Genomic DNA, 13021 nt, shown 5'->3' with positions numbered 1-13021 from the left:
CTCGTATTTGCAGAGGTGTATCTTTTCAGTATAAGATCTTGGTTCATAATTAGAGTTAGAGAAAGCTCTGCCTGAGCTTTAAAAACAATTGCATGACCACAATGCACCAATAATAACTTCATTAAAATTAATTGGCTTGCCATTGTCTTTGATACCGCAGGACTCGCAGTGTTAAGCTTTTTTAGAGGGATTTGCAACGGTCACAGCAAGCGGTCGCTTTGACGCGTGGCTATAGCTTGACTCAGCTAGAACGAGGCGGATGACAGGATTTTCACCAGTTGAGGATGCTTAGCACGCGTCTGCGGGCTGCGTCATGAGGTTTCGTGTTTCAGGACATAACGGGCAGCTTCATGCAGCGTGTCCTTTCAAATTAAGAGCGTTTCAGCGAAAAACGCTCACACTTTTAAGATTTGCCATACTGCGGCATAAATGATTGTATTCTGCGTTAACTGCTGAATTCGGCTGAACTACTGAAACCACGGGGCCCTGGGAAAGGGTCACAGGGAGTCAGGAATAACATAGCTGGTGAGGGCCTGTCACCTCAAAGGTCAACTGGCAATCTCATCCTGCTGGAAGATAATTGATTTGATACATTGGCATGATTGCGTGGAGCTTCAGCGTGGGCGGGGGCTGGAGCTGGTTTTTAAACGCACGTCCGTTTGCGCTGGGATCCCGCGGCGGACCGGCGGGTGGGACCGAGCGGGTCAGAACACAGAGAGACCTCCAGCACGGCCTCAGAGACCGAGACAGAGACGGGCCAGGTCTCCCCACCACTGTCCTCCATCTGTCTATCACTCTTATCTCCCCCTCTCACACTCTCACTTTAATGCCCCTCTCCTCCTCTCCCTCTCTCCATCACCTTCACCTCCTCACAAACACACACTCTCTCCCTCCCCCTCTCCCACACTCTCACTTTCATGCCCCTCTCCACCTCTGTCCTCCATCTTCCTCTCCCTCTCTCCATCCCCTTCACCTCCTCACACACACTCTCCCTCTCTCTCCCTCCTCCCCCTCTCTCTCTCACACTCCCTCTCTCTCTCCCTCTCTCTAATTACATCCCGCGCTCCCGCTGTGACAGACGGGGGGGGGGGGTGTGTGTAAAATAAGTCATTGGCTCAGCCGGTGATACGCTAAATGAGTGATGTTCGGAGGGAATTGACAGGGATTCCCTGGGAGAGCTCAAATTAAACACTCCAATCTACCACTGATGCCATAACAATCTATTTGGAACCTGGGGAAATTAAGAATCCTTTTCTTCTTCTTCTCTTTCTGTGCAAATGGGGTGTGGGAGGAGGGGACTGGGGGGGGGGGGAAGGGTGGCGGGGGTCTCAGCCAAAATTGGATCCTAAGAGCAAAAAAAAAGGTGATTGCTTTTCCTTAATAGATCATTGATGTGGTGCTTTTAAGGTGAGCGGATCCATTTCTCTCCCCGCCCCAAAACCGGCGGACGAGTTATTCAGACACGCGCAGTGAGTTGAGCAGTTTCACAGGGCCGCGGTCTCCTCATAAGCGTTGGGAAACACAGTCTCCAGCCCTGTTCACTGCGTTCTGCGGATGCCGTCAGCACGTATGAGCGATAAAAGATAAAACGCAGGCTGCCCCTGAACGCCCAATGGCTTCCCTCGCACCAAGTCTGAATTCAGCCTAATCTACGCATCCGCGGCAGTGCTTTTCCAACCTGAAAGATTTAGATTTTTTTTAAGGGGAGTCAGCGATTCAGCGAATGTTTTATTTCTGCACGTGTAAGAGGAGAGGGGGAAAACAGAGAGATATCAGATCAGGCAGCGAATATCACAGCTCACTAGATAATTGCTTGGGTGTTTTTCCCGTCTGAGGGATCTGAAGGCTGTTGTTTTTAAGACGGTGCAGTAGACTTCGCTCAAACAAAACACCGATGTCCCTTTGTGTTTCAGCGGTCGGGCTGTTACAGCACACCGGCTTCCAGATAAAAACAAGGCTCGGCAATCAGCGAGCGCTTGTGTGCGTCTCTCTCTCTCACTCTCACTCTCACTCTCTCTCAATAACTGTTCATAATATCATCTTAAAATGGGTTACCACAATATCATATTAACATTTTAAAATAGTAGTCGACTGTTTATGTGTAGTCAATCTCTCTTTTTCCATCTTTTTCTCAGTCTCTCACTTTCTCCCTCTTCTCTCATCTTCCAACTTTCTCTCTTCCCACTCTCCCTCCTTCTCTCATCTTCCAACTCTTTCTCTTTCCCCCTCTCCCTCTCTCCCTCCCTCTCTCATCTTCAAACTCTTTCTATTTCCCCCCCTCCTTCTCTCAGCCTCTAACTCTTCCTCTTTTCCCCCGCTCCCTCTCTCCCTCCATCCCTCGCTCCGTGGCAGGGTCCGTGGAGGAGCAGATGCTCCCTCTTTATGAGCCTGCAGAGGGAAAGGAGGAGCAGCTTCTCCCAAATCCCTGCCTGCCTATTCCACAGCCCCCTGCATTTACGGGCTTTAAAACACCCACCCAGAGACACGGGGGGAAATAATGCAGAGATACGCACAGACTCAGATACATTTGTTCACGGAAGAGCCACAGGAGAGGAAAAGGACAGGTTTTTTGTTGAGTGGTTAATCTGCATTGCTTCAAGACTCGATTTTAAAAAATGGGGAAGCAGAAGGAAAAAACTCCATACTTAGGGCCACTCAACTGGCACATAGTGTATAGCACCCGGCCACAAGAGGAAACACACACACATAAACACGGACTTAAGAATGCACCCATGTGTGAATGCACACAAACACACACACACACACACACACACACACTCACTCGCTGGCTCACGCACACACACATACACATGCACACAAACACACACAGGCACACACATGCATGCACGCACACACACATACACATACACATACACATACACACAGACAGACACATGCACACACACACTCTCTCTCTCACACACACACACACTCTCTCTCTTACCCACAGATGCACACACACACACACACTCTCTCACACACACACAAACTCCCTCACACACACACACACACTCTCTCTTACACACAGACGCACACACACACACACTCTCTCGCGCACACACACACACGCGCACACGTGCAGAGAGAGAGCAGGTCCCTGGAGGCTCCGCAGATGGCACAATATTTAGAGGCTGTCTCCTCCTCCTCTTCCTTACATATATCACCTGCCACACGAGCACCAATCCCCTCTCGTAAATTAGCACAGGACCGGCGCGATGAAAAGCCTCTTGTTTGTCATCACACAATAACATGAGGTCAATTAAGAGGATACAAATACAGCAAAACAAAAGAGTACAACCCCTGTGTAAATACTCACCTCTGTACCTCTCCCACTCCTGCACCACGCCATTACAAAGGGCCATAATGCTAATATCCAAACAACAAGCCTTTAAGAACACAGATTATATCACAACAGCCAGGGTCATGTTTCTCGAAAGCCCTTATGAAAAACACTTATATTCAGAGTATAGAGCGCTTTTCAAATAGTGTTATGAAATGTTGGAAGCTGAACACAGAAGCACATTTATAAAACAATATTGGTAACTTCAAATGGTAAAATAATATATAATTAAGTGCCAAAAGTAAAGATCCTGAAGTGATATGCTATTGCTCATTAGTCTGTTCCAGAAAACATCAAAAGGGTGATTATGATCAGCACACACCACTATGTATTGATTTAAAATGAATGAAGCTTTGAAGTTGTAATTTAAAATAATAATTATATATTTGTTATATAATGTGATAACTTTGATACCCACCTAAACAAGATCCGCTGAAATAGCTATGAAAAAAATGTCCACTTAAATCACTTGCATAACGGAATACCAGCAAAATATTATTATTATGCTCAAAAAACCATTTAAAGATGGTCACAGGCAAATTTCAAAACATATCCCTGAGTAAAAATAATTTAATCTCTTTGCGGACGTGATTAAAATGATACAATGCCAATAAACGCTGACTGTGAATGAGAAAAGAAAAAGGTATTTTAAATGGGGCTGATAATTGCACTATTTTCTCAGGCTACAACAGATGGGCTTCCATAATGTCTGCTATTAAATTGGAGGGATAAATATAAAATGCAGGTTTTTTTCCATCACTACAATTGCCAATGGAGATAAATGCACCGACGTCAGGCAGGACTCTGCAATGTTAACTTCGGTTCAAGTGCAAACATCGCATTAATCGAACGGCGAATCTGGACACATCGTGGTGAAGGCCCTGTGCCAATCCTGTGCAGTTATTTCCCTTTATGCTGAACAAATGGTTTAAAACGCACACAGAAAAAGAACATTTAGCACATGTGCATGTACTGTTACGCACACACAAACACATGCACACACACATATAAATATACACAAACACACTCACACACACACACACACACACACACACAAGCAAATACACGTGACAAACACACACGACATAACAAACAGCACATACATTCAAAAACACACACACGCCTGCAAATACACACAAACACACACACACATACACACACACACAAGCAAATACACGTGACAAAACACACATGACATAACAAACAGCACATACATTCAAAAGCACACACACGCCTGCAAATACACAAAAACAAACACACTCACACACATACACACACACAAGCAAATACAACTGACACACACACAGACAATACAACAAACAACACACCATTGAAAAACACACACACGTGCCTGCAAATAACACACACACACACACACACACACGCAAATACACCACACACGCACACGACACAACAAACGACACACATTGAAAAACACACACAAAGGCGCATAGCTTCAGCCGCGACAGCGCGCTATGGACAGCGTGTACTCTGACACAATGCTGGTACAGGGTACTGCGCAGTGCACACGCGCACGGTTCAGGTAAAGGAAAAATAGTGCGTGGTTAGCACAAACGAGCGCGGGCCAAACAGAGGGAGGGCGGGGGCGGTGACGTGTTGGTGAGCACAGCGTCAGGGTGACATTACGGCAGTGCCGACGCCATTTTAAACCCGCGTCGCCCGCAGATCCTCTACACCACCCAGACCGGCTACTCCTGAGTCCCTTACGTCCCCGCCACTTAGCCACTCACGGACAGAGCTTTCCGATTGGTCAACGGGAACAGGCCTTTATCCGGAATGTGCAGCCCGTGGGCCAACTGTGGCCCACTTCACTATTTTTTATTTTTTATTTTTTATTTTTTTATAAATTAATGTAATAGGACTATATGTGATTCTTAACATGGTTACACTTTCCCTGTTTACAGACACGGTTGAATGTAAAAATAACACCTCAATAAAAAAAGATTTCCAATGATAACATTATGCTTTTAAGGTCTCAGCATTTCATTCAAAGCTGGTAACGTTGTTAGGCCATAATTCAATTCTCCAGGTGTGAGCCACCTTCAGTCAGCCACACCGGGCTCTGTTTGGGTTCCCAGCTCCTGTGTGGTGCATTGTAACCAGACTGCCAGCCCCTGAGCTCCTGCAGTCCCCTCTACTCCCGCACTCCAGGAGGGTCCCAGTTGGTAACATTCATTACCCAGCTAGCACACAAGGTTATTGCAGATTGCATTAAAATAGTAATGCCGTAGTGAACAACAACGCCCAGCCCCCAAAACCACAACGTTGCTGCTAGGTTATAAACACTCCGCTGACATGAAAATATCAAAACTGTACAGTAGGCAATACTACGGGCAATACAGACTATTAATAATTCAATATCGAAATGGTCTCAGTGTCCCTGAAAGTGAACACCAGGATTAGCTCATTCAACCTCAAAAGCAAAACCCAACCATTTAGAGCAGACAGTGGATCCTCATCCAGGAGTTTCTAGGGGCATCAATCACATAAAGCATGACTGCAGGGCAAAAACCTTTTAGCAACAAAAAAAAAACAACTAATAATTAAATTAATCAAGCACTTTACTAAATTAATTCTGTCAACAGAAAATTATATTTATATTTCAAAAGAATACTGTTGTTTTTGAGTCCAATTGAGCTTTTAGTGTGTTGGTGTGTGAAATTTCAGGAGGCCCCACCACCCTCTCACTCCCCCTCTCTCCTGGTCTCTGGGCATGCGTGACATCCCACCATGGGGCAAGCGGGGACCAGACCGGGTCACTGTAACCGCCGGTCACGGGTTCCTTCACCACAAAGAGCCACTAGAACGGATGTGCTCATCACCGCTAGCACGGATGTGTTCATCACCGCTAGCACGGATGTGTTCATCACCGCTAGCACGGATGTGTTCATCACCGCTAGCAGGGATGTGTTCATCACCGCTAGCAGGGATGTGTTCATCACCGCTAGCAGGGATGTGTTCATCACCGCTAGCACGGATGTGTTCATCACCGCTAGCACGGATGTGTTCATCACCGCTAGCACGGATGTGTTCATCACCGCTAGCAGGGATGTGTTCATCACCGCTAGCACCGATGTGCTCATCACCGTTAGCACGGATGTGTTCATCACCGCTAGCACGGATGTGTTCATCACCGCAAGCAGGGATGTGTCCATCACCGCTAGCACGGATGTGCTCATTACCGCTAGCACAGATGCGTTCATCACCGCTAGCACGGATGTGCTCATCACGGCTAGCACGGACATGCCCCCAACCTCCATGCTCTTGGACTTACGGGTTGTGAGGTTACAGTCCTGCGACATTACATTTGTTACAAGCGTAGGTTAGAGTTTCCTTTACATGACAGATCTGCAATGTAAACAGATGGTAACGTCTGCATGGGGCCAGAGGAGAAAGGGCATGGGGAGCACATAGCCTCGGACACAAACACAAACCGCTCCACCCTCCAAACAACGGCAGACCCAGGCCCGTACCCAAAACAATCCAATACAGCGTCTAAAATCTCTTCCAAGAAAGTCAGGGCCAGGATTTATTTTTATTTATTATTGGTTAATGCTCCTTTAAAGCCATTTGTAAAATACTGCCTGGGATTCTATTATGTTTTCAGCATTCCAAGGGCGTTACTATTACTGAGTTTAATTATGCACAATGGAAACAAACATTTGTTTAATTAAGACAGAGGTGATTAAAGTTATCCTGCACACTACAAAGGGCTTCTGCTTTAATGCTGTTGCTTTTAAACTCGGGCACCTACAGGATAGCGACTTTATGGTGTCATTAGGGTCACAATTGCTTTAATTAATACGAAAAAGCAATTTATTTCACACGCACTTAAAACGGAGCCAATTCGGAGCTCAACTGGGCCGTGTGTTTTTAGCAGCCGAGCCATTAGCCACGTTAGCGTGAAAGCCCTACTTCGCATTAGCATTATCTTTAGGATTCATATTACCACACAAGAGAGAGGTTGCAAATGGTTATCCTTCATACAGGCAGTATATTCTTGTAAAAATGTTTATATTAATTCCCTATATTTTGTTCCTGTGTAATTTCAGGGGCTGTTGTTTTTTTTTTTCTATGAACCATCGTGTAGCGTGATCTGGCCTGGTTCTCCGTTATAAAAAGCCAGACAGCCTTTGTGCTGTATGCAAACACACCACATTGCAGTCAGCATCATCTGCACCTTGGTCTCTGTGCATTTCCCAAAGGTGGTCAGATTAATGCAGAATGTGTAACATCTTGACTAAATATAGCACCAAAGACCCAGATTTCTAGTGCACCACATATCCTCCCAGCACACATTCCTACAAACGTTTCAAAAACCATGTCACATCGCAGACTTAATTATGCTGAGGGAAAAAAAATCTGACTGGCTCAAAGATGAACAAAATTCAAAGTAAGATGAAAGATGCTGAAGCTGTTAGACAGAGGTTTAGATTTTTGTTGATTTTGTGCATTTTACACTTATTCTCAGTTTGACAGGGAGAAAGGGGCCATATTCTAAAATAGGTATTTGCAGCCCTTTCTATCTTTAAATTGTGCCATTATGTAACAAATATTTACCTTTTAGTAATGTAATTATTAGTGACCTTATCTATTTGTTGTAATGAAAATATCTTGCGAAATGTCAAGGGGGTATCTGTAGCTGTAATAATTACTTAAGAGCAAGCATTTCCTTTCTTTGCACATCAATTTGCCAAATTAAAATGCAATGCAATCTTTGCCATACACGTTAAAGGTTAAAGGCCTGGCAAAGGGTTAATGGTTCACTGGAGTGATTGAACGGTTGAATGAGATCCCTGCTACGTCTCACGTTCGGTCAAAGGGAAAACATGGGCGCCGGTAAAGTTGCGTTTGATCTCCTACTTGTTCCTTTTTAATTATTACTGTCAAGTGAACGCTCTATAAGGGTGTAGTTAAAGAAATGGGGTAAACGTGGAATAAAGAAACGAAGAAATGTATCCACGTGATGCAACAAGTACTGTAATATAGATGTGAACGGGAAAACGTATATGCAGTGACAGTGAAACTGGGAATTTGATTCGAAGATATTTTACGCGCACTCTCCCTCTCTCACGCACACACACACACACACACACACACACACACACACACACAGATGCTGAGCATGCCGAGGCATCGCGTATCAGTGTTTCCCTCATTCAGCATCTTTGGTTGCAACATGAACACGCTGGATTCCACAACATTCACTCAAACATCCTTATTAAAAACAACACATTGACGTAGTCTAAAACAGCAAATTCGACAAGAACGGAGATAATAAAAGTTGGTTAAGAATAAGAGCAAACTTCAATGCATAAAATGTATGTCAATTCGTACAATAGTGAAGTCCAGTATTTCAAAAACAATGCGCTTAATTATTTATCTATGTAGCTCCCATGGTGCCAGCTTTTGTTATATAAAGAATGTTTACAATGAAAACAACAACCGCGGCCGTGCGCACAGGACGCAGCACGTGCCATGGCAGATACATCCACTGCCAAGCCCGCGGGGCAAAACAAACTTGGAAGAAGCCCTCCGTATTACACAATCACAATCCAATAAAAGGAAAACCACTAGGACACACGACCTGTCCGATTTAATAAACGTATCCAAACATAATTTCGTCAGGAAACATTGCCCTCGTGAAGGTTAAGAATTCCTCGGATAGCTAAACATACAGTAAAAGAGCGACGCACTCACCTGCTGTAAGTACATGAAAGTCAAGGCACAGGAAAGCTGGGGGCACATGTCCACGTTCGGCAGAGCGACACACGTTGCACCCGCGAGGGGATGCTGCATCCTGCTCTCTGTGGGTCTTCGCAAAGCGGAGGAAGGGATGTTTGCATGCAACGAGCGCCTGGTCCTGTCCTGTCCTGACTTGTCAGTCAACTTTCACTGGTTGTTGGAAGTTGTTTATCTGGCTCAGATTGACGGCGAATGTGCTTCTGAAGCGCGGCTGCGTTCGATGTACTGTTTGAGTGCGTGAGCGAGCGCGCGTGTTTTTCTCCACATGCGTGTGTGCAGGAAAACAAAATGAGCGTGTGGGAGTCCGTGTAATTACGCGCGTCTGAGTGAACTGTAGAGAATATCAGTTTTGCCGGCTCGGTCGGCTTCCACTGGAACTCGGAGTCGGGGGGGGAGGAGCCCGAAGCTTGGATGACAGCTCGGCGTTCAGGCGAACAGAGCGGCTGACCAGTAGAAGAAAGAGACTCTTTCCTTCGCCGGGATGCTCTCGACTGCCACTAACGCTACACTGCTTCTCATTTGTCAATTGCGTCTAGGGACAGAGTCGGTTTCATTGACCGAAATTACAGCGCGTGTCTGAAACCCCACAGGAGGGAGGGGGAAGGGGTTAGGGAGAAGGGAGACAATTATAAATCACTGTGGAGGTTTTTAGGGAACGTAATGTCACTGCCCTGCTGAAAATGAACTACGCCTTTGATGTAATCGTTTCGACGCCTCTTTTTCTAACATGGGGGAGATAGCAGGGGTGGCACGGATAGTAGCGTGTACGTTATTATTATATTTTAATGAGATATAAAAGTTGCACTTTACAACCGCTTTGGTAAAGCTCATTAACGAAAGCGTCGTAATTTCAGATTTTACGGAAAAGAACCGAAAAGACACCAATAAATAAAAACAAACAGACTTGGTAGACCGCACGCAAAACAGGATTCGATTATTTTATTCGGCTGATAAAAGAATGGTAATCGATTACATTGAAACGATGACACGATGCGCGCATTCAACCTGACTCCACAGATGACAGAAAGGTTAATAAGTTGGACTTTTCCAGAAAATAATCATAGAGTCCAGTTACTCATCGCCGAGACTGGTCGCGCATTTCCCTGAACTACTGTAAAACATCCACGTAGACTCATTCCTTTGGTCAGAGCAGTACTAGTGCTAGTTATAGAACTATTGCATTGCGCTTGTGATGGTTACGGTTACTTGTGATGCATTGTAAAGGGGTTGAGCAAATGCTAATAACATCTGCCGACAATACAAACTATCGGTTTCACATCGAACAGACCCAGAATTTAGGAATTTACATATATCAAGTACCAATTTCTATCCCACATATCCAGCTTACTGTACATTATATGACTGTAGCAGATCTAACATACACATACCCCATGATAAACTTATGTTTTATTTGCTCTGGCTGTATGCATTCATATTGGATATTAAAAATAATCTGTAATGGAATTTCACAGATTCAGAAAAAAGTATAGGCTAAAACAGAATAAAATGATTGCATCATCCCCAGGATCCATTGTCAGTAATTACACGAAACTGAGCTCATGCATTTAATTTCTAATGCAAAGGTATGAGCTTTACAGTCATTCAAACTACTGAACGATGTTGAGTAATAAATATAAGAAACAGCTCGTGCACAAATGACCCATAACTGGTATTACCCCTTAGGTCCAAATTGCACTGTAGTTTTACTGAAACGGGGAGTCAGTATATGAGCTCAAAGACTGTGCAAGGAGGTAACGAAGTCCCTAACACATTAAACATTTATTCACTTACAAATGGCTGGTTTGTTGGGGCACAGTGCAGTGGTTCCTGCACAAAACAGTAACTCAAATACAAAACTCATAATGGGATCTCTTGGCAGTTGCATCCTAAATTCTAAATGAACAATGCAAAGGATAGAACAAACTCTAATTGAGGAAGAGCATACATTATTCATTTCTTTGGAGAAAAGTCTACACGCAAAATGTCAGTTAAGCTAAAAAATACCTTTTAGGGGACAACTTAGCCACTCTCTTAGGCTAACTGCAGCCTCCAAAACGGCCATTTACCTGAACCATATAAAATGGAATAGTAAATAATTCATTTCAGCACTGCACGAAGCACTGTGTTCTGGCTCTCATGTCGTAAAATGTAGAGAGAGCAAAAAAAAAAAACTGACAGAGTTATATAAAAAAGATAGATATTCACCCAAAGTGGGCACGAACATGTCCAATTCCGCACCAATGTGTGGCTTTGGCACGCAGAGACTACAGACACCAGGTCGACCAACGGGGGTCCCTAGAGAGCAGAGAACACTGACCCCTACCCGACCCCTACCCTGGGCAAGGCAATCGCCCATTGCATGTGGCCCTACAGAGCTACCGGCCACAGACACTACTGGTAAGATTCAATCCAAAACCATGGGGTTCATCCATATACCACTGTGTGGTGTCTTACCCAAATGCACCACTCAGGAGCCTAAAACTCTCATGAATTAACTATGGCCCAGTTTAAAATCATCCAGCGAGTTATTTCTCTGCTTAGTCGATACATATTTCATTCAAGTTACAGGGAAAGTTTAACTTACAGCTTCTGATGAAAAACAATACCGCGTTTCTCATGAAAAGGAGATAGGAGGGGAATGATGGAGAGGGAGAGAGACAGACAGAGAGAGAGAGAAAGAGTGAGAGAGACAGAGAGAGAAAGACAGAGAGAGAAGGAGACAGAAATTCATCTCATATCACCCTTCTCTCTTCACCGTCTCAAACGCCCAGAGTGATTTGCCAAAGAACATCACCCTCTCACACGGCAGGATCTGCAGAAGCTTGTTACAATAATGAAAACCAAGTCATGAAAATCGATGTTGCTTTGCACATTACGCAAGAGTACTTAATTGAAAAAGGGGGGGGGTTCAATAAAAAAGGGCAGAGTGAATAATGGACAGCACTGCGCAGAGTGCTCTACTCCATCCTGCCCCTGCAGAAGTGTGCGTCTCCCCTCCCACCCCTCGCTCTCCCGCTTTCTTCCTCTCCGCCTTTCTCTCTCACGCTCTCTCTCGCTCTCTCTTAGCCTCAAGGAAAGACAGTTTTTTTTTTCAGCTCCAGACACCCATTTGCGACTCCTCCATTCTTTCGACTTTCCGCTGTTTTTTTCGGCGAAGGCGAGCTAAACAAATCAGGCGGGAGCAGGTATCCACCGTCCCGCCGCACAGGAAAAAAATGAAAATAAAATAAAATAAAGAAGGTAGTGTAAAGAGAGGGATGCTGAGAGAGATACTGCAGGGTACATTAATTTAACACACGCGCCGGACGAGGAAGGCGTCGCGTCTTCACCGTCAGCGTTAGCGCCATCGCAGTGTGAAGGGGCGTCGAGTTCGGCTCTCTCCTTTTACTGCGTTTGTGTTTGCCTTGCCGTTTTATTGGACGACAGTAAAACGGGGGATTTACACCGTGTTCACAGGCAATAACCACGTGCAGCTGTGGCCACACCCCATATCTTTTTATTCATACAAAACTTTGCTGTGTTTTTAGCTTTAGGCCGGGGTTTAGCCACGGTTTGGGTTGAGAGGCTCGATAGCCTTAAGAAGCAGTAAGATATCACCATACACAGAAAAATATGGGTATTAATTCTACCATAAAAACATTTTGACATAAACATATATTATATAATGCAGACACACATACACGTTCCATTTATTTTCTACTTCATACACATTATGCTTGCCCAAGGGGAGAGTGCGTGCATAGGTTCATATTTGCTGTATAGCAAACTTCACAGGGGGATGATCAAGACTGTGTCTGAACAATACAGATATTATCTGAATGTTATCCATAAACCTCAGAACAAAAAGTTTATACTAGATATGAATTCACATTTATTCCTTTTACTGATGCACTTACTGTAGCACCGCAGATATTT

At 44.6% G+C, this 13021-nt stretch overlaps 1 protein-coding gene across 5 annotated transcripts in view; it reads right to left on the bottom strand.

Moving 5' to 3' along the window:
* The window catches only part of rbfox1 (RNA binding fox-1 homolog 1), a 417007-nt gene that overhangs the window by 134391 nt on the left and 269595 nt on the right, over positions 1-13021 (bottom strand). The window contains exon 1 of one of the 5 annotated variants that reach the window (XM_061223561.1): positions 9062-9307. The exons of the other annotated variants lie outside the window; for them this stretch is intronic. Coding sequence (XP_061079545.1) covers positions 9062-9160 — 99 coding nt within the window. The 5' untranslated portion in view covers positions 9161-9307. Of the gene's footprint in view, positions 1-9061; positions 9308-13021 lie in introns of those variants that run through there. 5 annotated transcript variants of the gene reach the window in all.

The sequence above is a fragment of the Conger conger genome, chromosome 16 (genome assembly GCF_963514075.1).
Source record: "Conger conger chromosome 16, fConCon1.1, whole genome shotgun sequence".
Classification (NCBI taxonomy): domain Eukaryota; kingdom Metazoa; phylum Chordata; class Actinopteri; order Anguilliformes; family Congridae; genus Conger; species Conger conger.
Note: the sequence above shows the minus strand (reverse complement) of the source record. Positions and strands in the feature narration are given on the sequence as shown.